Genomic DNA, 25547 nt, shown 5'->3' with positions numbered 1-25547 from the left:
ATGCTTTCTCCTTGTTACATTACCTATACAGAAATAGGAGTTAAACACTAAGTGTGAGAATTAAACTGTGTTAACTAAAGAAAACTTGTAGTGCTCCAAGCAGGTGTGTAGAGCCATGGGAATACTAGAATATGAACAAGAAGGTAGCAAGCCACACACTGAATCCAATACAGACTGAAAAAGCCTAGAATATTTTTATTTTATTAATTGCATCATACAAAAAGTGCGAGTTAAAAACAAGTGGACAAGTGCTCGTTACACTTGTTGACACTTTTACACAGCCGGAGCAGTGGGCAGCCATTTTTGCTGTGGCACCCAGGGAGCAGTTGGGGGTTCGATGCCTTACTCAAAGGTCTCACCTCAGTTGTGGTATTGAAGGTGGAAGAGAGCGCTGTACATTCACTCCCCCCACCCACAATCCCTGCCAGTCCCAAGACTCGAACTTGTGACCTTTGGATTACAAGACTGACTCTCTAACCATTAGGCCACGACTGCCACCAATAGTGTTGCCTTTTAGTGAATTTTACAGTTTTTAAGCTAAAATATATGTGCACATTGTAGAAAAGCATATGCTTGATCACCGTTATAATTATATAGGGGTCAATGGAATTTTTTCAAAACATACATTGCACATTTTGTATGCCTCCCTTAAGCCAGGCATACACTATGCGAGTTTGGACACTCGGGAAGTTGTGAGCCCTTGCAAACATTATAAGTCAGTTAATATGACAATTGTGTCAAAGCAATTGGTACACGGATCGACTATACTGCGTGCCAAGCTGGCGACAATTATCAGAAGCTCAAGAGGTGATCCCAATATACAGTAAGTGGCACTGAGTGGCTATATATTTTAGAATCTTTCCACTGAATAACAGCAACCAAACACACACAAACAGCTGTTCAGAGAACCTATCTGTCTGGTAAATGCACAAACCACACAAGGCAGAGTGGCTGCAGGCGTGGCAGGTTGGCTGTATCCTCCCCAGCTGCCGACTCACTCAGGGTGAAAGCTGAGAGAGTTATATCAATGGAGTTATATCACTGACTTTGGGCACATACTATGGTCTGCTCTTGGTTTAAGGATGGCTTTACAGACATGCCAAAAACCATGCAAGTCTCGCTGACTGAAATAGCATGCATATTGCTGACTCGCTTAACGGTAGCAAGAGTGAGTAAAAGCTCTGTTTTGAAAGAGAGTTGTTTTGCGCCTCATAAAAACTTAATCAGATTATTTCTCCCAACCGACTGGTTATCCATTTAATTATAAAAAGCGGATACAGCAGCCATGTACACTTTGAGCATAGAGGGTGGTGTACAGCTGTCACCCAAACGCTCCTGTAAAATGGACAAAACTACTGGGATTGGGCAGTTTACCAATCCTCTTCCCTAGAGCTGCACAAATTCATAATGACTTTCCATTTGGGAGTTTTACGTCTAGTAGACACGATTCAGAAATCATTCTCAGCACTTGGTATTGAAGTGAAACTGATGCTGGCATGCTCTGTTGAATGGCCAGATTTGCAGATTCCGTACGTTTAGGTTGGGGTCATTTGCTTGAGAGAGGAAGTCCCTTTTCAGGAGAATGTTCAATTGGACACCTGACAGCATCTCCAGCAGGTCTGGGAACCTGGGCTAACAGATCTGACTCATTCCCCTGGCTTATTTTGCACAATACTTGGTGCAGGATATTCACTGGGGAAATGCAAATTTGCTCTCTCTTGGCCAGTAGTGAGCATCCACTCCCAGTGTGGAATGCTCTGCCAGAGAGAAAAACAGCAGACAGTGAGTGTTCTCCACTGACGTAAAGGGGTCCAATTCTGCCTGCCCAAAAACACTCCATAATTGCATCCACTGTCCGATGGTGTAGCTACCATTTTCCTTGGGCTACCCCGTATCTTGTCAGTGTGTCCGCCCAGCAGCTGGTCTTAATGAGTTGTTCTCCTCCAGGGAGCCAGTGTCTCTAGGCAATTGTGATTCACCAAGATGTGCAGTGAGCCATAGTGCCAAGTGTGTGCAGAAATGCAGATCTTCAAACAGAGTGGAGCACCTGCATGTAAAGTAGTCCAATGTGACATTGCTGAGGGAGCTGCCATCAAACTGAGTGTTCTCTGAAAGCTCTATAAGACTTCCATTCTTCGAAGATCGCAAGCGAGTTTATGATAGCTTGTGTACACTCCGGTATAAGATGGGCTCACATGAAGACAGAGTTGAGACTCTCATTCAGAAAGGGAACACACATTTCTTTGGAGATGGCTTTTAAGGCGAGACACTACAGGTGAATAGGGTAAAATTTTTAACTAGCAGATATCACCATGAAACTTTCCCAGTTGATTACCTACATTAAGATGAGAAAAAAATGTATTACAAAGTTTCTGTAATTTTATGTTTAAATATGCAAATTATGCATTATCTAATTAAATATGCGCTAATTTGCATATATTTTAAAAAACGAAATCTCAGAATTGGATAAAGCCAGGTTCAAAATTCTTTTTTCATTGTGTTCACATATTAGATGGGAAAAAAATTACAGAGGGATTTATGGATATCTACTTTTGTTATCCTGTAAATCAGAATATACTGTCAATAGCCTTAAAAAATGTATTTTCGCCATGTTTTTTGGAATAAAATGTTATATAAATCAGGCTAGGAATAATATATTTACAAATCCCTCTGTAATTGTCTTCATAATATAACTAGGTACAAGACTGGAAAGTTTGGTGTATATAGGTGCTACTGAAGTGGAGATTTCGGACTTGGAGTATGAGAGAAAAGTCATTTTGAGAAAACGGGCTTTAAAGATTTATATTGTAAAAATCCACACATTTTTATATGAAAACATTGCTAACAAGCAAAACAACTGGCCAAGTAATTGTTTATAACAATGTAGACCATGAACAATGACAACTGAATAAAACAACATTGCCAAATAAGACCTTCAACTAACCACAGAGAACCACAAATACAGACACAAACTTATCATCAGAACTGCAACTCTAGTCATCTATGTCCATCGGAACACAAAGTTCACCCATGAGGGTTGAAAGCCTAGCTCTCCATGCCTGCACCATATGTAGGCCCCTCACCCCTCTCTTGCTGATGCCTTTTCAGCTTTTTAGCTGTGCTCAGAGTCTTTCTGCAACGTTTTACACTCTCAGACTGGATGGATTCGGCTTTTGTGATCCTCAGCATGTCGGTTTCCCTGATGGTGGTGACGGTAACGACAGTGCTTTCCAGCCAAAGCTTATCCATAATGGCAAGCATGGCAGAGGCCCCCTCATTAAAAGTGTGATGATCCCAATCCCATAGTGTGATGTGAACCCTCTTTTCTGCCAAGTGCCATCAAAAGACACACTGATATTTATCACCGCATCTGCATCCTCTCTCAGCAACTCTGCCACATCTGCATCAATATCTGCATAGGCCTGCCTGACCTGCTCCCTGGTCCTGTGAAGTGACTCAAGACCTCTCTCAATTTATGCCACTAAAATTAAATGTGTATTGTATCAATAACTGTTCATTTGTTTTGTTTTTATAGATACAGCACACAGAAATCTGTACTGTAAAAGTAAAACTGACCACCGCAACACAACATAATGAATGAGATGGCACTTTATTCTAGTCTTATAAATCTTATAAATAAATAAATATTTCATCCATACAAAACAAATATTGTTACAGTAATGTTATAATATGTTACAAGGTGGTAACAGCCACACGTATTGGGCTATTTCTGACATTAGAAATTCTAAACCTCCCATCGACAGCTTACGTTCAGATGCGCTTCCCGAGGGCATTTCACTGGGTAATCCATCACTAATTTTCCTTTTCCCCCTTGCAAGTGACAACTGCTGTACTCTTTTCGATGATTGACGCGAAGTCATTTTCATTAATTCACTCAAAAGATCCCGCGGAAAGCTTAACCAAACAAGGAAGCGTCAAAGCATACCATGTCATGTGACGATTCTGAACGAATCACGTTGTCAGAAATTGTCTTCAGCCAATGAGATTGCGCATTTAGAGTTAAATCCCCTCTTTTACTTTCACGATTGGTTGCTGATAAAAAGGAAATGACCATATTTGGATCCGACAGCATTGTAGGGAAGAGAGAGAGCTTTCCAGCAATATACGTGATGCTTGGTACAGGCAGAGATCGCGGAGCAGCATGTTGATTTAGAACGCCAACTTTTGTTGAATTTATGAGAAATCTACAGACGCAAACAGACAAAGTGCAGTAAAATAAAGACCTAAATGTGTATTTCGGACTTTTTTTCACCACAAGTCTGAAAGAAGACATGTTATTGAAGACAAATATCCAAAAATCTCAAAATTGACCAATAAAAAAAAAACGATGTTTTTGCCTGCCGTGTCTCGCCTTAAGTTGAGTCTGAGCCTTTAAGCACCGCAGCTGGTTGATAAGCAGATCTCTGTGACTGCATAGCACATCCTCTGATTGGGCCATAAGCAGCCAGTTGCCCCAATAATTCACAACATGTACTCCACTAAAACGAACAGTGGGGAATTTTAGCTTGAACCTTAGACAACACCATGCCATTGAAGCAGGGTAGGTCTGTTTTCTTAGAAGGGCAACATGTGCCAGCATAAACAGCAGGTAGTGCAAGCAACTGTCAATGAGTGTGAGGCCAAAGGGTGAAATGAAGGTGAATGATTCTCGAGGAAATGTCACTCAGCGAGAAGAAATATCACTTCGAGAAGAAAGGTATTTCCCCATAGCATCAGCTAGCTGTACACAACATCGTGAGACCATCTCGAAAGGGAACCCCTGGGCTAGTTGACTAGTTTCGCACATCCCTACTTAAAGGGATAGTTCACCAAAAAATTAGTGATCGACCGATATTGATTTTTTTATAACCGATACCGATACCAATTATTTGCATGTTTATGTGCCCGATAACCGATATGCAGAACCGATATTTATTTACTGTTATAAAGTGAATAAATGACTGCGTGAAGTAAGTCCATACTTCACTTTGGGTTTTCCTCCTTTCAGTCATCTTAACAAAAAATGTTTTGAGAATTAGCAGTCTTTCATGCAGGGCTCTAGACTCATTCTTCCCGGTGATCTCACTTTTGCGATTAACTTTCTCAGTTGGTTGCACGAGCACATAATTTGGTTGCAATTTATTTTTTGTTTTTGCACATTTGAACATTTGACTAATCAATGCATGCTGATGAACTTTTATCATAGTTTATAGTTATATGATAACGAAAGTGTTCAACATTCAACTCATTCCTTTTCATCGGTATTATTTGTGATTTAAATTTTGTGAACAGGAATTCCTTTTTTCGTGCGCTTTCACTTTCAAATTTGCGATCTTGGTGTCACATTTTACAAGAAAAGATAATTGTCTGTTTTGCTTATATCTATACACCTTTCATTTTTTAGGACTAAAACAAAAGATGGATTCGTTGCTATTCTTAATTAAAAAGCACAACAACAATAAAACAGTACGTTGACAATGACAAACTAGCTTACATAACATTTATCAGCAAAAAGGAATATGACGAGGCATGGCATATAGGACACACCACATGCTGTACTATATACCGAGTATATTACAGAATGTTTAATATAATGGGTGGTGAAGGCGCAGTGGATAAGACACATGCCTTTGGTGTGAGAGACCTGGGTTCGAATCCACTGTGAGACACCAATGTGTCCCTGAGCAAGACACTTAACCCCTAGTTGCTCCAGAGGCGTGCGACCTCTGACATATGCAATTGTAAGTCGCTTTGGATAAAAGCGTCAGCTAAATGAATAAATGTAAATGTTTAGCAAACGCTGAGGAAGCAAATAAATATTAATATATATATTTTTTTTTAATTAAGGAAAGCCTCCATAGCATAACGTGAGGTAAACAGCAAAGATAACAAGCTTCTCAAAACGAAAACAAAAAGAAAAGTAAAACTAAACTGGCTGTCGCTGACAGGACTTTCATGTTTTTTCTACAAGAACACCACCTTCGTGTTCACCTTCTCTGGTTTAAGAAGCGGCCTTTTACTTTAGTTTGAAAACAAAATCCTCCGTTGTGCTCCGTCCGCGACGCGCACCTTCGAGCTCGTGCTGACGCGCCGAGTATAAACCAGGCTCTACCCACGAAGCGCTCGCGCTGAAAGCACCTCTCTTCACGTGATCAGTGAAATCTGACTCCTGCTATAATGTGCTGCGGCTGACAGCGCGCGCTGTATGAAGCACACGGTTTGGAGCAGCGCAGACCATGCACTCGTACAAATGCGACCACGTCAAATTTTAACTTGCAAAAAATGACCATTTTGGTCGCATTCTAGAGCCCTGTCATGTTAAATTTAATCTTCGTATTACAACAATAAAAAACATTTTATTTATAAAAAGCTTTAGCAGCAACACTAATATTAGCAGTAAGCAAAATAAACGTAGAATGTCTAATGTTTTCAAATGGAGAAAATAAATAAAGGACAGGAGTCATATCAACTTCATTTTTAACTACAGTTTTAGTAGGTTTATAAGCTGTTTAATAGGCTAAAGAGTGAAGAATAATTCACTGGATAATGTTAATTCACGGAATAATATTCTCTGGAATATTGGAATATAACAAGCATTGTATTTTATTGCATTTCTCAACTGGCATGCTCTAAATTATGCTGCTGACAGCGTGGTTTATCTATGCATTTACACAGAACTATAGGCTATTCAAACTGCGATCGATTGCAGAGATAATAAATAATACATTTCCATAGAGTTGTCTTAATTTAGATGTTTATAAACGAAATAATGGTTATATAGTAAGTGTTAATACAATTTAGGGTGCTTCAAAAAAGTGAATCTTGTTAAAAGTTACATGCAGTGGCCGTGCTGAGCATTTCTTGAGCATCAACCGCTGAGTGAACAGCAATATGAAAGCGGCTTCACGAGACTAATGATGAGTATATAGACAACAGAGAGAGAATTAAATTCAATGCTTTTATTTCCAACAAGCAATCATTCATGGCTGTATTATTTAATTCATGCAAAGTTACGTCTTTATTGGGAGAGGACTTGACGGATTATCTACATGACTCCGACTTCACGAGACTAATAGACCACAGAGAGAGAATTCAATTCAGCGCTTTTATTTCCAACATGCTCTAATTCATGGCTGTGTTATTTCAGGCAAAGTTATATCTTTATAGGGACAGGGCTTGACAGAGCATCTTATTTATCATATTTCTTAGAGCCAAGTTGCATAAACTATATATCAGGCATTTATGTAATACATCTAATTTGTGCATTAATGACTGTAATATTAAATAGTTTACTAACTACAGCAAATCAAGTACCTGCACGCCGTTGTTGTTGTCTCGTCTCCCCTCAGATGCGCTGCAATTGCGATCCTGCGATCAAAACGCCCACAAGATGGCGGTGTTTCCCGGGGAATCCGATATTACAAAACCGATATCCGATTATGGAAAAAATGCTTAAATATCGGGAAAAATATCGGTAAATCGACATATCGGTCGATCTCTACAAAAAATGTAAATTAACTTAAATTTTTGGGTGAACTATTCCTTTAACAACACGTGAACTCCTAAAATATGTCTAAAAGCGCAAATGCTCACTATGATCAAACTATGATTTGCATTAAAAGGGAAATGTATAATGGACATAGACACTGATGCTTTAAAATACCTTCTGCATATTAAGTCCCAGATATGCTTCCTCCTTTAGCTGGGATTTAATGGAAGAAATAAATCATAGCATTGTTTAACTCTTAATTAAAATCTTAATTAAAGGGGGGAGTGAATAACCAACACTCTCTCCACCCTCAATACCACGACTGAGATGAGACCCTTGAGCAAGGCACCGAACCCCCAACTGCTCCCCGGGTGCCGTAGCATTGGCTGTCCACTGCTCCGGGTGTATGTTCACTACTGTGTGTAAAACTCTTGGTTTCATAAAAAAAAGCAACATTTTGAGCAAAAAGCTGAGAAAGTTGCATTTTTATCAAATACTACATCTGAATCATATTCAGTACAATGATCAAAGCAAATATGCAGTAGATCTAGACTCATTCAGGAGATGCGTAATAGTGCCCCTGAGTGTATAACATTGAAAACGCGGAAACCAGTAAAATTTTGTGTTTGGCAAGGAAGCGTTGTCTCATGAATAACGTAAAATTCTGTGTTTGGCGGGGAAACAGTTAATGTGTTCTAAAAAGAGAGTTGGACTTGTAACCCGAAGGTTGTGGGTATGAGTCTCAGGTCCGGCAGGGATTGTAGGTGGGGGAGTGAATAACCAACACTCTCTCCACCCTCAATACCACGACTGAGGTGAGACCCTAGAGCAAGGCACCAAACCCCCAACTGTTCCCCGGATGCCGCAGCATTGGCTGCCCACTGCTCCGGGTGTATGTTCACTACTGTGTGTACACTTGGATGGGTTAAATGCAGAGCACAAATTCCGAGTATGGGTCACCATACTTGGCCACACACCCCTTTCCCTTCCTTTCCTAGAGAGAGACAACAGCAGATATATGTTGGTACAGTTGGTTGCAGGCAAGTAGAATTGAAACATGGGTCTAAGAAAGGTGTTTCCCCATATCGTCAGCAAGCTATACACAATGTCGAGAGACCATCTTGAAAGGGAACCCTGTTGACTAGCTGTCAACTAGTCTCACACATCTCTACTTAAAGGAATAGTTCACCAAAACATGAAAATGAACTTTCATTTTTGGGTGAAATACACCTTTAATAACATTTGGCAGTGTTTTACAAACTAAATTTTACAGTTCCTCAAAAATAGACATGTTCACATCATGGTGCATCTGGAGCAAAACCAAAACAACATCAACAACAACAACAACAACAATAATAATAATAATAATAATAATACTATACAGCTGAACATAGTGTGTCCCATAAAACTATAAAATAAAATAACTAATAACTGTAATAATAGTATTAGTATTTATAGTATTTATTTTGCATATTTTAAAATAAATTAATGTGAAGTGTGATAATACTATTATATTTTTAAGTAAATGTGAGTATTGAATAAAAATATTTTTTTTATTTAATAATTTATTTATAGTACAATTAAAAATTCAATGCTAATATTTACTTTTTTATTTTTTATTATTATTATAATTATTATTTTTTAAATAGCTAGCAAGGTTTTATTTTGGCGGGTTGCGGGCAAGTAAGTATATAAGTGCATAGCCAAGATTTATGCTTTCAGTTTGATTGGAAATCTTATACAGTATTACAGTTAGTCGATCTAAATCGTTGATTGTGGATTACTTGTCAGCCATGTCGGTACACAAATGAGCGGTCTTAACTATTTACACAGCACTTTTTCTTTGGTCGCGCATGCACACCACTTATATGCACCCCCTGTATATATATATATATATATATATACATACATATATATATATATATATATATATATATATATATATATATATATATATATATATATATATATATATATATATATATTACACACACATAATAATAATAAATGTACATATCTATATTTTGTACTGAAGGTTTATGTTTATTTATTTATTTCAGGGAGGTAAAATAGGAGATACAGTAGAATTTGTGAAATTTTTCTGAATTTGTGATTTATCATAAAATAGTATCTTATTACCTTAATGTCCTTTTTTCTTGTAGGCGACATAACAGTCTCTTCACAGTTGCTATGATCTTGATCTTGTTCCTGGTCTTGATCCAGACTGAGGTCGGCATCAGCTTCATCTCCAGAAAGAAACTGAGGCTGCTCACTCTCACTCTTCTGAGAATGACCATCATGAATTTCACCCAGTGTGGATACCGGTTGACAAAATTCTGTTTGACACACAATAGAAAAAAGAAATTAAAGAAACCTTTCATTAAAAAAGAAACCCTATTTCTTCTGGGTTTCCAGTAGAAATATCAATAAAATACGATCAGTAAATAATTAAGCAACTTAAAGTCAACGTAAAATAGCAATTTATCTTATTTGGTTTCTTAATATATGTTATGTAATGTTATATTAAGTTGTAATATATATAATATATAATACATTATATTGTGTAATATTATATACTGTCCACAATTCAGGTTTCTAAGGGTCATCCAACTGGGCACTGGTAAAATACCCACTACAATATAATGAATTACATTTTATATGTTGCTTTCAAAAAATTTAATTTAATCATAATACAAATATTTTTCTATATAAATATATAACACAAAGTTATTTCTGAATGGCCATGAAACGAGAAAGGTGCTCTTTGCAGCCACTAAACAATTGCCCTAAACCAATGCATTACATCTAATCTTATATTCTTAATATACATTGTTATTACAAATTATTTGATCTTACATCAGAAGTACAAATAGTATAATTCATACATAAAACATGCTTAACTACTTAAAATGTGTATTATTTTCAAATGTTTTATAGAACCACAGGCACAGAAGATAGCAACCTTCAAAACGCCTTTCCACCACTGAAGTGCAAAAGTTTCACTTTAAAGTGGAAGTGAAGCAGTCAGTTAAGTTGACATTATTTAGTAAAACACGCAAGAATGATAAACTTTGAGGAAGCAGCACTGGCCCGACCGTTCAGATAGGTGATTAGTTAAACACTACGGCCTGTTAACAGCAGGAAAGCTAATTGTATTCATAAAATAAAAGGTAAACATAAAATATGATGCATACAACTGGTGAACCAGTCAATGTAATGCATATGTCTGGATGGTCTGATTAACAATAAAATGCGACATGAATGATACTGTATTAAGCGTTGTTTGTTTATATCAATTTGCGCCTCGCATTATGAAAACAATGTTTGGGATACAGGGCGTGTCTATGGGGGAGGGGGCGGAGTCTTTTTGCTAGGAATATAGCCGTTTCCCCGGTAACCGCAGTAAACAAAGCAGCGCAGCACCTGACTTTGAAACTTGCAGCGCTCATATTTAATCAATTAAACCATAGCCTTTTGAAGTGTAAGCTATATCTCAATTTACATGTATAGTTTATTTTTTAATTTTTTTACCAAAGCACCACCTAAGTATTCTCCTCCGATATCTACCAGTGAACCCACAGCGTCCGTGGATATAACCGCCATCCGCGCATCACTGGGTTGTAGGTTGCCAAGTTGCCAGTAGGATTAAAAATACGGGAGAAATACGGGAAAATATTTAAACGGGGTGATAGCGGGATAGAATGGTAAAATACGGGAGAATCCTGGGAAAAACGGGAGGGTTGACAGGTAGCCAAGTACTGAACATGCCTTTAGAGAGAAATGCAACCTTCATACAGATTACAATAATCAGGAAATATTTGTTTTTGAATTGGTTTGTTTAAAAGTAGACATTTTAAACTTTCTATAGATCTAAGCCTATTTCACATGTAATGGCAACATGTAGGCAACTTTTTTCTGACGTGCTCCGCAGGGGCGTTGTTTCCGTGGCCATACCCTAGCCCAGTCAGGTGTGCCGTGTAAAATGATCCAAACTTCATATCTCTATAATATTTCGTTATTATCATTTTAAATCAGTGCTATTGATCTTCCTTATGTCTGTGTGGGGGTTTTACAAATATTTAACCAGTGAAAAGTAATTAAAAGAGCTTGTCAGTAAAACTTTGTAACACCATTGGATCCTCAAACTACCTCAAACTTTACCCCGCCTCCATTCAGAATGAAGCACTGCGCACAGCCTGGAGGAGACAGATCTTCGCTTTTTCGCAACGCAAGCGTAAATAAATAACTTATATTTGCATAAGAACAGCGTTTTCTTTACTTAAACACTGTGTCTCTAAAGGCTAATTTTGTGTGTGTTTGAAGAGTGGAGAAGAGTTACGTTTGCCATCTAGTTGTAGCCAATATACATTTGTACGTTTTAAATATCCTGTGCATACAGCGCTTCATATCATTCATGTTTTGATATAAGAGTGCAGATTTCCAACATTAACAATGTGTTTTTCTTTCCCCACAGAGGGCCCAAACACAATTACTTTGTTGTTTGATTGATGTTACCTCAAATCTATGGCCAGGATAGTACAAACTGAAGGTGCATGGATGAATGGAGCAGTAGGCACTGTAGCGTCTGCTTATGATCCTTGATGGTCATTGTGGTTTTATGTCTTAGAGACCCCTTTTAACCTGTGACATTAGCTAAATAACTCACAGACCTGGCCCCAAATTCTACATTTATATGGTGTGTAATTGCCAGTGGTTGCCCCCCCCCCCCCCCCCCCCCCACTGTCAGATACTAAGCAGAATTGACTATCTGTTCTCTCCCTCGGACTTCAAACACATTCCGAAAAGGAGTGAATGCCCCCTGTGCCAGGCACCAACGGCCTGACTAGACCAGTGGTCTCCACAATTTCAAATACACATCACACACACACACACATAAAGACATTTGCTTTATTTAGGCTATAATTAAGCAGTTATAAATGTATCTGATATATGCATGTGTTGTATGTATATTCCCCTATTATATTAACCTAGTTACAACCCTTTACTTGTATTAGTTAGACTCTAAACGCCTATATTCAGGTGTATGAATGTATCTCTGGTTTAATATATGCTAGATGTTTCTTTCTTGATATCAAAATGATCTGCTCTTCATTTCTCAAACAATGATGTACACTGTGACCTTGTGAAATGCATCATAATATTCCTACAGTACTGTGGGAAGAAGTACACTGATCCAGCAGAAGTCATAAAACATGCAAATGAGGTGTAAGTGAGACACCTCATTGAACTGAACACTCTCCCGCCGAAACTATACGCGTTGTTACTGGTCGAACTGACCAGAAATGGGCGTTGCTGAATCCAGATAAAAACTTCTAACACCACCCAAAAGACCTTCTTCCTCACTTCTTTTTTTACCTTCGGTGCACTAGAGACATCATCACCGTGGAAACTTTGCGACTCTCCTTCGGGGGAGTTCGAGCTCATGGCAGCTTTGAGCTCAGTTATTTTGGCGACTTAACTTCGGACCAATCAACCCGTGGCTGGAATGACAAAGCTTTCGCTCCTAAAGGAATTCATCAAGAATTAAGAAACACATTGCAACAAACCAGTGCAAGCAACCGCTTGATAATGTTTAGACGCGCTTCTAGGCTTCGACCACAGTTTGATTAAGGTGATGTAATTCTTTGATGGTTCTAACAGGTTGTGTCAGCTGATGTACAACTCCTGCCATTATGCTTTCTTCCTCTCCCTTGCGCACTCGCGCAAGCGCTCTCTGCTCTTTCTCTTTCTCTCTCTCTCTCTCTCACTCTCTCCATGCCTTCCTTGCGTTGGCATCTGTGTTTAATGTATGTATGTTTGTGTTTAGTTCAATGTTATATGTACCCCTGTAGTGTAGTTTAATAAACATCCATATGTATTCACACTTGGTCGTCTGTGTCTGCAGCTCACAGAACGAGGTCACTTTAACGTTCCGGTTTTGTTACACGCTCAGTGTTAAGAAGGAGATTATTCTCAGTGACCAGAGAAATTATTTTCCTTAGAGTCAATAGACGATTGAAACTTTCCGTACTGCGGACGAACAAATAATTTCATTGTACTGTTAATGCTACAGTTAATTCCTGAAGATGAATATATAATTGATAACGACCCGTTATGATAAATTATGTTCATTTTACTTTGAGCTAATTTGCTTCAGCACTTTATCGGTGATCTTTTGATTTCTCTCTATCACTGATTTAAACTACACTTTTTATTAAAAGCATGCAGTAGGCGGCAGATTTAAAGGTATTAGCCAACCTACATCATCTGATGAAAATCAGATTGGTGAGTTTGTGATCGCGAAATCCGCGCAGGCCACGTGAGATTCAAATGCAACATCGGGTTCCTGACGAACAAATTATTGAAAGTATAGGATTTTCAAAATAATCCAATATCTAAATTAATATACAATCGATATTTGTGATCAGTTTTTTATTAGAAATAAGTCTAACTTGAAAGATCATTTGAATTTGGAGTCAGAATAAACATGGAACTACACTAAAATTTAAACTAAATCTTGATAAATTAAGTGAACTTTGCAGAAGCACAAGTAAAAGACAGAACACGCAGAATACCTTCAACCAGGTCACTGGACTTCACTTTTGGGCTGACGAGTGGATCCTTACAATTCACTTTACGAATGAAGCAAAACACTGTGTTTATGAATGTTTCACTGACTCACCTGATTCGTTCAAAAATGCACCACTGTTGGTTGCTCAGAGGTTGCACGGCTGTTCTGCTGTGGTCTCTGTTTGAAACCATCTTCAACAGTTAATATTGTGTCACTTAATAATAATGGTTTGCTTATTGAAATGTTGTATAAAATCAATGTCACATTTGTAATCATGCTGATATTTGGGACAACAGCACTCTTGGTCAAGTAGGAACCTTCAGCCCGTGGACAGATCCCTCATTCCTTCAGGCAGGAGTGCCCCTGGAGCAGGTATCCAGGCATGCTGTGGTGTTCACAGATGCCTTGGCCACTGGCTGGGGAGCCACATACAACGGGCATGCAGTGTCAGGGGTTTGGACGGGTCCCAAACTGCGTTGGCATATCAATTGCCTTGAGTTGTTAACAGTACACCTGGCTCTGAGCCGCCTCAGAGGGCGCCATCAGGGCAAGGATGTTCTGGTCCGCACGCACAACACTGCGACTGTAGCATACATCAACTGGCAAGGCTTTACGCTCCCGTCGCAACTCGCCCACCACCTCCTCCTCTGGAGTCAGAAGCATCTGCGGTCCCTTCGTGCCATCCACATCCCAGGAGTGCTCAATCGGGCAGCCGACTAGCAGTTTCGAGCAGCACTTCCAGGGGAGTGGAGACTCCATCCCCAGGCGGTTCAGCTGATTTGGAGGCGGTTCGGAGTTGCTCAGGTATACCTGTTTGCATCTCCAGAAACCACCCACTGCCAGTGATTCTTCTCCCTAACCGAGGCAATGCTTGGCGCAGATGGACTGGCCACAGCTGGCCCTGGGGCCTGCGCAAATATGCGTTCCCCCCAGTGAGCCTACTAGCACAGACACTGTGCAAGATCAGGGAGGACGAGGAGCAGGTCCTGTTAGTGGCTCCATATTGGCCCAACCGGACCTGGTTCCCGGAACTCATGCTCCTTGTGACAGCCCCTCCCTCTGAGGAAGGATCTGCTTTCTCATGGACGTGGCACCAAGGATATTATAGTTTTGAATTTTTAAATTAGTTTTTATTTTAATATAGTTTTCAAATTTACTATCATTTCAGTTTAGTTTTAGTTAGTTTCATTAATGGTTTTGTTAGTTTTAGTTTAGTTTTTATTTTGTGAACATTTCTATTTAGTTTTATATATTTTAGTTTCAGTTTTAGTTTTAGTAATTATAGTTTAACAGCGTTAATGAAACACTTCAGTGTAGAACAAACCAAGACATTTAATTTTAGCAAAGTTGAATGTTTGCAGTTTACAGTTAACTCGTGTGCAAAGCTCTTAATAATGAAAATAAAATAATTATTTACAATTCAACCAAAGCCCAAAATATGCAACTTATATTTATACAATTTATTAATTCATATTCATATTCATTCATATTGTAATCTTGTTTAATATGCCAATAGTTTACAAACAACAAGCTAATCAAGGTTTTCAGAGTTACTAGACAGCATCAGGCAGTTTAGTTTTTATCAGGGATGGAGTTAAATTCTGCAGGACAATGGCCCTCCAGTGCTGGATTTGAGGAAACATGCCCTGCATCCCAATGTGCATACTATCCACCCTATCTGCCCTAATAGTGTTAAAAATGACTAATATCACATAGAATTTAGCATAGACAGTGTGCACACTGGGATGCAGGCATGTTCTTTGCAATCTTCATTGAAACACTGTAAACTTTATTTTTGTCCATCTGTGTTTTCAATGCATTCATTTGTTGGATCTTTTGCACAGAGTCACTGGTGCACACTACTACTGTATGTCCCGTCTCTCCCTCTATGAACATACACAATAAGAAGAAACCATCTAAAATGCTTTGAAACCTCATACTACTCAAAAATAAATACGATATGGTGATTTAAATGATGTTTGCACTTTACTTTGACGAGCCGATCCAGCGCGCACGCGCTTCAGATGAGCAACGCAATCAATCCCCGTTCTAAAGCCCCTTTTACACAACACGGCAAGTGCTGAAAACACAGTGCGGCTATCGCTTTCTCTCATTGTGGATGAGTTTTATACAGTCAAGGCGGTGCTCGTGTCATGGACTCGAGGCGGACGAGTCAGCTCATCCAAAAATGTAAATTTTGTGTCCGTTAACGCACTCTCATGTTGTTCTCGCACGTCATGGATGCTTTTAAACATTTGTGCGGTGTAACGTGTGCATTATTATTATTTCCCATGTTATAGCCCGTGTCTTTTTTTTTTTAAAGCAAAAACGCATTCTTAGGACTCAGCTCACGTGCATGAATCGTTCAGGTCCGCTTTTCTGACACAGAACGAGAGTTTATTAAATCACGAACACGATTATTTATTTTTGCTAATTATTATTTTATTTTAGTTAGTTTTTCAGTTACTGTTGTTAGTTTCGTTTAGTTTTAGTTTTTCATTTATTTAGAAAGTTTAATTTTATTTCAGTTTACGAAAATGTTTTTTGACCAATAGTTTTAGTCTTAGTTTCAGTTTTCGTTTACGAAAATAACCTTGCGTGGCACCCTCTGGCACTCGCATCTGGACCTGTGGAAACTCCACGTGTGGTCCCTGGATGGGACATGGAGGTTCTATGTGACCTACCTCAGGAGGTAGCACTCATTATTGCTTCAGCACGAGCTCCGTCCACAAGACGGGCCTATGCGCTGAAGTGGAACCTGTTCGTCGAATGGTGTTCCTAGCACAGCGAGGACCCCTGGAAGTGTTCGATCAGAGGGTTGTGTGTCCCCCTCCACCCTTAAGGTTTACGTTCCTGCTATTTCCGCCCACCACAACCCCATAGAGGGGAGGTCGTGGGGAAGCACGGTCTGGTTGTCAAGTTCCATAGGGGAACCAGGAGATTAAATCCTCCTAGGCCTCCCTCCCTACTTTCTTGGGATTTTGCATTGGTGCTAAGAGCCCTACGAACTGCCCCCTTTGAGCCTTTGCAGTCAGTCAAGTTGAAGTTTCTCTCTATGAAAACCCTACTCCTGACCGCATTGGCCTCGATCAAGAGGGTGGGGGACCTGCAGGCATTTTCGGTCGACGATTTGTGCCTTGAGTTTGGGCCGGCTGACTCCAGTGCAACACTGAGACCCCGGCCCGGCTACGTGCCCAAGGTTCCTACCACTCCCTTCAGGGACCAGGTGGTGAACCTGCAAGCTCTGCCCCTGGAGGAGGCAGACCCAGCCCTAGCTTTGCTCTGTCCTGTACGCACACTGCGACAGTATGTAGATGGAACTCAGAGCTTCAGGACCTCAGAACAGCTCTTTGTGTGTTACGGAAGATAGCAGAAGGGGAAGGCTGTCTGCAAGCAGAGGATGGCCCACTGGATAGTGGATGCCATCACCTTGGCCTATGAAGCACAAGGTGTGCCCTGCCCGCTCAGGCTGCGTGCTCACTCCACTAGGGGTGTTGCATCGTCCAGGGCGCTGGCTCGTGGTGCCTCGCTAGCAGACATCTGTAGAGCTGCGGGCTGGGCGATTCCTAACACATTCGCTAGGTTCTATCGTAGGTAGAACAGGTAGTGGCACTGAGAGGCCCGGTTCAGAGTCGGCTTGCGGTGTCCTTAACAAGTCAAGTCAAGTCACCTTCATTTATATAGCGCTTAATAAGCAACTTTCCAATATCAAAATAGGAAAATATTGTGTCAATAATGTAAAATGACAAGATTAAACACTCAATTTTCAGTTAAAGGCATTTCATTATTGAATTCAGTGATGTCATCGTCCAGCTCAGTTCAGTTTAAATAGTATCTGTGCAATCAAGTCGACGATATCGCTGGACATTAAGTGGATTTAACGCCTAAATTCTCCAGAGAGTTCCCTGACCGGGCAAATCCTGTCGAGTCCTCCAGCACTCTGGCGGCCAGACGTGGCGGAGTGTCCGGCGCCAGGCCATTTAGCCAGTGAATTCTTGAAATCTGGTGTGAGGCTAGTGCCCATGTGAGTGACCCTGTTGGGATCCCATATGTGTATTTCCACGGTACACTTACTAGGGCCATGGTTTCCCTGGCAGACCACGTTCTGCCGCCTCTAAATGATGCAGGCTTTGCCATCTCAGAGACTTCCATGTGCAATAGGGCCCTAAGGGGTTACTTGACATGTCACTGAACCCCCTCTAGGAGGCGGTGACTCCGCAGTGTGCCTCTTCCAGGTGGAAAGGCACGGTTTCCCAGTATTATCTAAGTCCTACTGTTTGGGTTGATCGAGGAACAGCAGTAGTCGACCTTCTCTGTGTAGAGCCCGGTGCTATCGTCTGCTTTATAGGAAGAACCAGGAGGCCTACACAGGGCATTGGAGGGGGCAGCTCCTGTGGCGCTTTGGTAGGGATCCCAATTCGTCGGTCACCGATGTGACTCGGAGTGACCGACTAAAAGGGAAGGAGGGAACAGAGACGTCACATCCCATCGCCACAGTCGCTGTACCACAGATGAGCTGCCAGGTCACTGGCTCGGCTCCTCAGCGAAAACATGAATTAATGCGGTGCACCTGCTGCCTCTTATACCCGCGCTGTGGGGTATGGCAGTATGGCACAAATTCAGTCAGATGGCCAGCAAAGAAAAATAAAAGAGTGACATCCAGTGTTTTAGTTTGTGTGTTCCTCCCTGTCCACGTTATATTACAGGTGGGGATACACACAATCTATGCATTGCTGGTCTGGTATCGAAAGATGCACAAGTTGTTCTCAAGGGAGCTGACTGTGTCTTGTGTGTGTCTGCTGTTGTGCATGCTCCGTTCCCATCTGGCATTCTTCGAGGAGGGTGCACAAGCTTGCAGTCCTTGTGGTTCTGGTCCTGCTACTGCCAAGGCAAAGCAGCGATTAAGATCGTGGGAATCACAGATGGATCTAATCACAGATGGATCTATATTCACCACTCTCTCTCAGGATTCGGTAGCATGCTCTGGTTCCAGGAGGTTAGGAAGCAGGAGACTGCATTCCAGCAGTACCTTTCTCACTGGGGTCTGGTCTCAGGGGCTACTAGGTGGGAGCAACCCCAACTGTCTTCCAGCTCCTCACATAGAGTGCAGCAGAAGAAGAACATCACTTCCTGAGCTCACCCACACGGAGATCAGGGGTCAGGGTGGCCGAAGTGTTCCAAGGAGAAGGTAGATCTGAGGACCGACATTCCTTCTCAGAAAGCTTTGTCTAAGAAGTCCTGACGCCACGTATGCCAGGTTTCTGAGGGCAGGCCTCTGTAGGGAAGAACGGTGTACACCTCATCATACGGTGCTAGTTTCTCCTCAGTGCCCTCAGGAGACCGATTTGTTAACTCTCCGGTGTTTCTTGGTGCAGCGGCCTCCAGCGAGTGTAGCATTCAGTGTCCGACCGGAAATGTAGTGGGGATGGAAGGCTTGCATCCCCAAAGGAGGTTATTAGAGCAGACAAATCGGACGGTCTCTGCTGGTCATCCACTTCAGGGCACCGAGCTAGCTGCTTAGACTACACCAGAGGCCAGTTTCAAGAGATTGGTTCCCTTAGTAGACTCTTTGGCAGCATGGAAGTGCCTGCCAAACGTGTCTCAATAGGTCCTGCAGACTGTGGAGAGAGGCTACAGAATCCAATTTGGTTCTTGTCTGCTTCGATTTAATGGTATGTCCCAAGCAGGCTCTGGTGATGGAACAAGAAGTGGCAAATCTCCTGAAGAAGGATGTCACAGAGTATGTCCCTTCACTTGGGAGAGAGTCCAGAATTTACAGCTGATACTTCATTGTTCCAAAGAAGGATGGGGGGGTTGCGTCCTATTATAGATCTGCACCAACTCAACCACTCTGTCAAGATGTTCAGATTCAAGATGCTGACGCTCACTCAATTTAGATCCGAGGACTGCTTTGTCACCATAGATTTGAAGGATGCAGTCTTCCACATTTCCATCCTTCACATGCACAGGAAGTTCCTGAGGTTTGCTTTCGGGGGCAAAACATACCAATATAGGTTTCTTCCGTTCTTCCGTGGGAGATTCTGATCTGAAGGGACCTTCTGGCAGGCATTTTGTCCTCCTGTCTTCCAGGATCCAAACCAAGAGAAGCTTAATTTAGTGTGTCCAGTTCAAACACTGGACATCTATGTCCACAGAGCTGCCCTGCAGTCACGAAGAGGCGTTCCAAAAGTGATTGTGCTCTGGAAAACATCAAAATCTAGTATTTTCAACGCATTTTGCAGTGCTGAGCAATGTAGCCAATCACAGATATATCTGTTGATCGCTTGAATTCAATGGACAATTAGAGGCATTTAAGTCAGGAATCCCTCACTACTGAAAACATCAGAGTTTTTGTCCAGTGCAGCTCTGCACACTTGAGAATAATCTCATAATAAAGTGCAGACATGATGTAAATAAGAGATTTGTTGTGTAGTGTGGAGAGATTCGGTTTCAAGAAATACATTTGCATATCCTGGATTTAAAAACAGGAATGACTGACCATAGTTGGGATAGAAATAGATGTGAAAATAGATGTGCATTAAGGCTAGAGCGCCTTCAGGGATTTCACTCTCAGTGAGGATTGGCCTGGTCAAACCTCCACAGACAGTGTGCATACTGAGTGAGATCCAGTTCACAGACCAAAAACATGTGCAAACTTTATTGAGATTGGGCCATATCAATGAGATTGAATTTCTCATTGAAAGAATGAATGGTATGCAATTTATGACTGTCTTGAATATAGTCCAACAATTGATTGGGTTTATTTTAATTTTTTTATTTATTCACTCAACAGACACTTATAAGACACTTATAATGAGAATCAGAACCATTCAAATGAATGAATGAATGATGATGCATTTATATAGCGCTTTATTGTGTATTGCGGTACACCCAAAGTGCTTTACAAACATGTGGGGGTCTCTCCTCAACCACCACCAGTGTGCAGCATCCACTTGGATGATGCGACGGCAGCCACAGTACAACGGCGCCAGTACACTCACCACACACCAGCTACAGGTGGAGAGGAGAGAGAGTCATAGAGCCAATCAAGTGTATGGGGATTATTAGGAGGCCATGACTGACAAGGGCCAGTGAATTTGCCCAGTACACCGGGGTTACACCCCTACTCTTTATGAGAAGTGCCATGGGATTTTTAATGACCACAGAGAGTCAGGACCTCGGTTTAACATCTCATCCGAAAGACAGTGCTTTTTTTGACAATATAGTGTCCCCGTCACTATACCGGGGCGTTAGAACCCACACAGACCACAGGGTGAGCACCCCTTGCTGGCCTCACTAACACCTCTTCCAACAGCAACCTAGTTTTCACCGGAGGTCTCCCTTCCAGGTACTGACCAGGCTCAACCCTGCTTAGCTTCAGTGGGCAACCGGTCTTGGGCTGCAGAGTGATATGGCTGTAATCATTGGCTCAAGTCAGCAGTTAAGGACAATCCAGTTTATTAAACACTGGCAACCTCAAATCTTACTTATCTGACTGCCTATCTGACTGCCATCAATTCATGGCAGTAAATGAAGGGGTATCATACTAATCACAAGTGCAGTATGGAGTACCTCAAGGCTCAGTGTTACTCTTGGGAAATATCATTAGGAAACATGGTGTCAGCTTTCACTGTTATGCTGAAGATACTCAGCTCTATATTTCTTTGCGACCCGATGAAACTTACTAACTTGCAAAACTAATGGAATGTATAGTTGATATCAAAAACTGGATGACTAGCAATTTCTTACTGCTAAATTCTGAAAAAAAACAGATGTCAATTACGGGACCAAAAACTTTTGCATGTAATGACCTAGATCACTGCCTAATACTTGATGGCTGCTCTATAAATTCTTCGTCATCAGCTAGGAACCTAGGAGCACTTTTTGATAGCAATCTTTCCTTCGAAAAACATGCTTCTAGCATTTGTAAAACTGCATTTTTCCATCTTAAAAATATATCTAAATTACGACTTATGCTCTCAATGTCAAATGCAGAAACATTAATTAATGCGTTCATGACCTCGAGGCTAGATTGGGTGGTTACTCTGCACGTTTAATAAACAAATCTAGCTGGTTCAAAATGCAGCAGCTAGAGTTCTTACTAGAACTAGGAAGTATGACCACATTAGCCCGGTTCTGTCACCACTGCACTGGCTCCCTATTAAACATTGTATACATTTTAAGATCTTGCTAATTACCTATAAAGCCCTGAATGGTTTGGCACCTCAGTATTTGAGTGAGCTCTTATCGCATTATAGTCCTTCACGTCCGCTGCGATTTCAAAACTCTGGACATTTGATAATATCCAGAATATCAAAATCAACTGCGGGCGGGAGATCGTTTTCCTATTTAGCGCCCAAACTCTGGAACAATCTACCTAACACTGTTTGGGAAGCAGACACACTCGGGTTGCGGGTTCGAGTCTCCGGCCGGCAGGAATTGTAGGTGGGGGGAGTGAATGTCCAGCGCTCTCTCCACCCTCAATACCACGACTGAGGTGCCCTTGAGCAAGGCACCGAACCCCCAACTGCTCCCCGGGCGCTGCAGCATAAAATGGCTGCCCACTGCTCCGGGTGTATGTTCACGGTGTGTGTGTGTTCATTGCTGTGTGTGTGCACGTTGGATGGGTTAAATGCAGAGCACGAATTCCGAGTATGGGTCACCATACTTGGCTGAATGTCACTTCACTTCACTTCACTTCACTTCACTTCACTTCACTCTGTCAGCTTAAATCTAGATTAAAGACCCATCTCTTTAGCCTGGCTTACACATAATACATTATCGCATTTCTATAATTCAAATCCGTTAAAGGATTGTTAGGCTGCATTAATTAGGTCAACCAGAACCGGGAACACTTCCCAAAACACCTGATATACTTGTTACATTGTTAGAAGAATGCTATCTACGCTAATATTAGTCTGTTTCAAGACCACAGGTACCAGATGAGTCCTTTGCACAATCTGATTCTGCTTTAGCCTAGATTTAAACTGCTGATTTTGTCTGGCCAGAGGAGACTGACACTATTTCGACAAAATATTTCCCCGTCTAAATACTGTAAAGCTGATACAAAGCCACCCAGCTTTATATCAAGCCAATGTAAAGCTGCTTTGCCACAATTTGCATTGTTAAAGGCGCTATACCAGGGGTGTCCCAACTACGGCCCGCAGGCCATCTGCGGCCCGCTATCACTCCCGTGGCGGCCCGCGAGGGATTAAAAAAAAAATTATACGAATCTGCAGAGGTGGGCAAACTACGGGCGTTTTAATCCAGTCCGTGATGCAGTTGTTCCAATATGCAGTATCAGTAAAATCCAATAGATGGCGCTGTAGCCTGTAGTGCAGTATATAACCCCTGATTTACACCATCCCACCACTCCAGTCAATCCGCGGCACGTTTCAGAAGCGGCTCTCCGCGCGGCTTCACTAAAGACAGGCGCCAGATCAGATGGTGGATCATATCCAGATCAGATGGTGGATCAGCACCTACAGATGACCTCTACAGCCCTGAATGTCAGCAGAGACCAGGACAACTAGATGAGCCCCAGAGACTGAGCCCCAGTGAAGACCCTGTCTCCTAGACAGCCATCAGGACAAGACCACAGGAACCACATGAGTCCTTTACACAATCTGACTCTACTGCAGGCTAGATTTAAACTGCTGATTTTGTCTGGCCAGAGGAGAATGACACTATTTCGACAAACTATTTCCCTGTTTAAATACTGTAAAGCTGATATAAAGCCCCCCAGTTTTATATCAAGCTGATGTAAAGCTGCTTTGACACAATTTGCATAGTTAATAGCACTATACAAATAATAATAGTAGTAGTAGCAACCTCTTTATGTTATTCTTGACTGTGATGCTATTATTAACTGCTTTGATGCCATTCAATAAGCTATGACTTTGTTTTGATGCTTATATCCGTAAAGACATTTTTGTGAACGTTTTGCGCACATCAGTTCAATGAGTCTAACGGTTAGAGAGTCAGTCTTGTGATACAATTTTTATGAAATTAATGCCAGAAATAGGATTGACAGAGTAACAGGGATGACAGGACACATATTGTTCAGCACACTGCACATATTTGTTTACATTACTGTAAAGTTTTACCATTTTAAATTGCAATATATTGTTTTGCACTTACGTGGCATAGTTGTAAACAATAGTAAACAGTCAATTTTTTCAGTAAAACTTCATTGTTGATTTAGCACATTACATTTCTAAAAGATCTAATGTTTTAAACGGTTAGTTCACCCAAAAAATGAAAATTCTGTCATTAATTACTCACCCTCATATCGATCCAAACCAGGAAGACCTGTTCATCTTCAGAACACAAATTAAGATATTTTTGATGGAATCTGAGAGCTCTCCGACCCTCCATAGGCACGGGTTCAACCACAATTTTACGAAGCTACGAGAATATTTTTGTGTGCATGAGTTATGAAAAAAAAGTATTTTATTGAGACTGATCATCCTATCCTGGTCATTAACAACAAAAATAGTATTAATAACAATACCAACGATACTAATTAAAAATGTAACTGATGCTCATATGCCACTAAATGATAGCATATTTTAATTTTTTTTAAATTTTACACAGACAATCTTTAAAAACAGAGTGAAAACAAATCAGTAGGTGTGTTCGACTTGAAGCGGCGCTGTGCAGAATGATCAGTGTATGACATCAAAGTACCGCGAGAGCGATAAGAGAGCAGATGGATCCTTATGCTTTCTAATCGCTCTCACAGTACTTTGATGTCATACACTGATCACTCTGCGCAGCGCCGCTTCGAGTCAAATACACCTCATTTCATCCCTGTTACCCACATGTCAAATATGGAATGCCAATCCTGCCATAATTAGAAATAAATAAATAAATGTACAAAGCAGTGTAAAAAAGCAAAAATAAATAATTAATAATTTTATTTCCTTATGTATTTTCAAATTTTTTTTCCCCCCACATTTATTATTATTTTTTATTTATACATTTATTTCCACTTTTATTTATTTTCACATTTATGTATTTATTTACGTAATTATTTATTTATTTATTTCCACCTGTAAGGGAAACAGGTCAATTTAGCTCAAAGGGAATCTATGATTTTATAGGGAATTTGAACAGAATCACTGTTTCACGGCTGATCACTGAGTCGGACAGCAATTCACTGAACGAGCCATACAAAATCAACTCTGCACTGGATATTAAAATCCAAAATATAGTGAAAAATATATTAAATAGCACTGTAACAAGATCGGCAGTTTAAGACATTAACTTTTAAGCACAAAACACAAGATACTTCCCTAGTGAAAAAATTGTATACTTAAGTACAATTTATTCGTATGTACTTTAGTATAACTAAATATATTTGTGGCAAACTATAAATTGGTATACTTAAAGTCTGCTAAACTGGAACAACTCATTTTGTACTAAATGCATTGTAGTTGTTAAAAAAAAAAAAAAAAAACTCTTTCCCTCTATCTTTCTCTCCGC

The 25547-nt window shown here is 40.7% G+C and overlaps 1 protein-coding gene across 3 annotated transcripts in view; it reads right to left on the bottom strand.

The window, feature by feature from the left end:
- Positions 1-25547, bottom strand: part of LOC306854699 (band 4.1-like protein 1) — a 231061-nt gene that overhangs the window by 71318 nt on the left and 134196 nt on the right. For all 3 annotated transcript variants that reach the window (XM_079392905.1, XM_079392906.1, XM_079392907.1), the window contains one exon: positions 9629-9825. In XM_079392905.1, the coding sequence (XP_079249031.1) occupies positions 9629-9825 (197 nt within the window). The remainder of the gene's footprint in view (positions 1-9628; positions 9826-25547) is intronic.

This window comes from Barbus barbus (genome assembly GCF_936440315.1).
Source record: "Barbus barbus genome assembly, chromosome: 35".
Lineage (NCBI taxonomy): Eukaryota > Metazoa > Chordata > Actinopteri > Cypriniformes > Cyprinidae > Barbus > Barbus barbus.
Note: the sequence above shows the minus strand (reverse complement) of the source record. Positions and strands in the feature narration are given on the sequence as shown.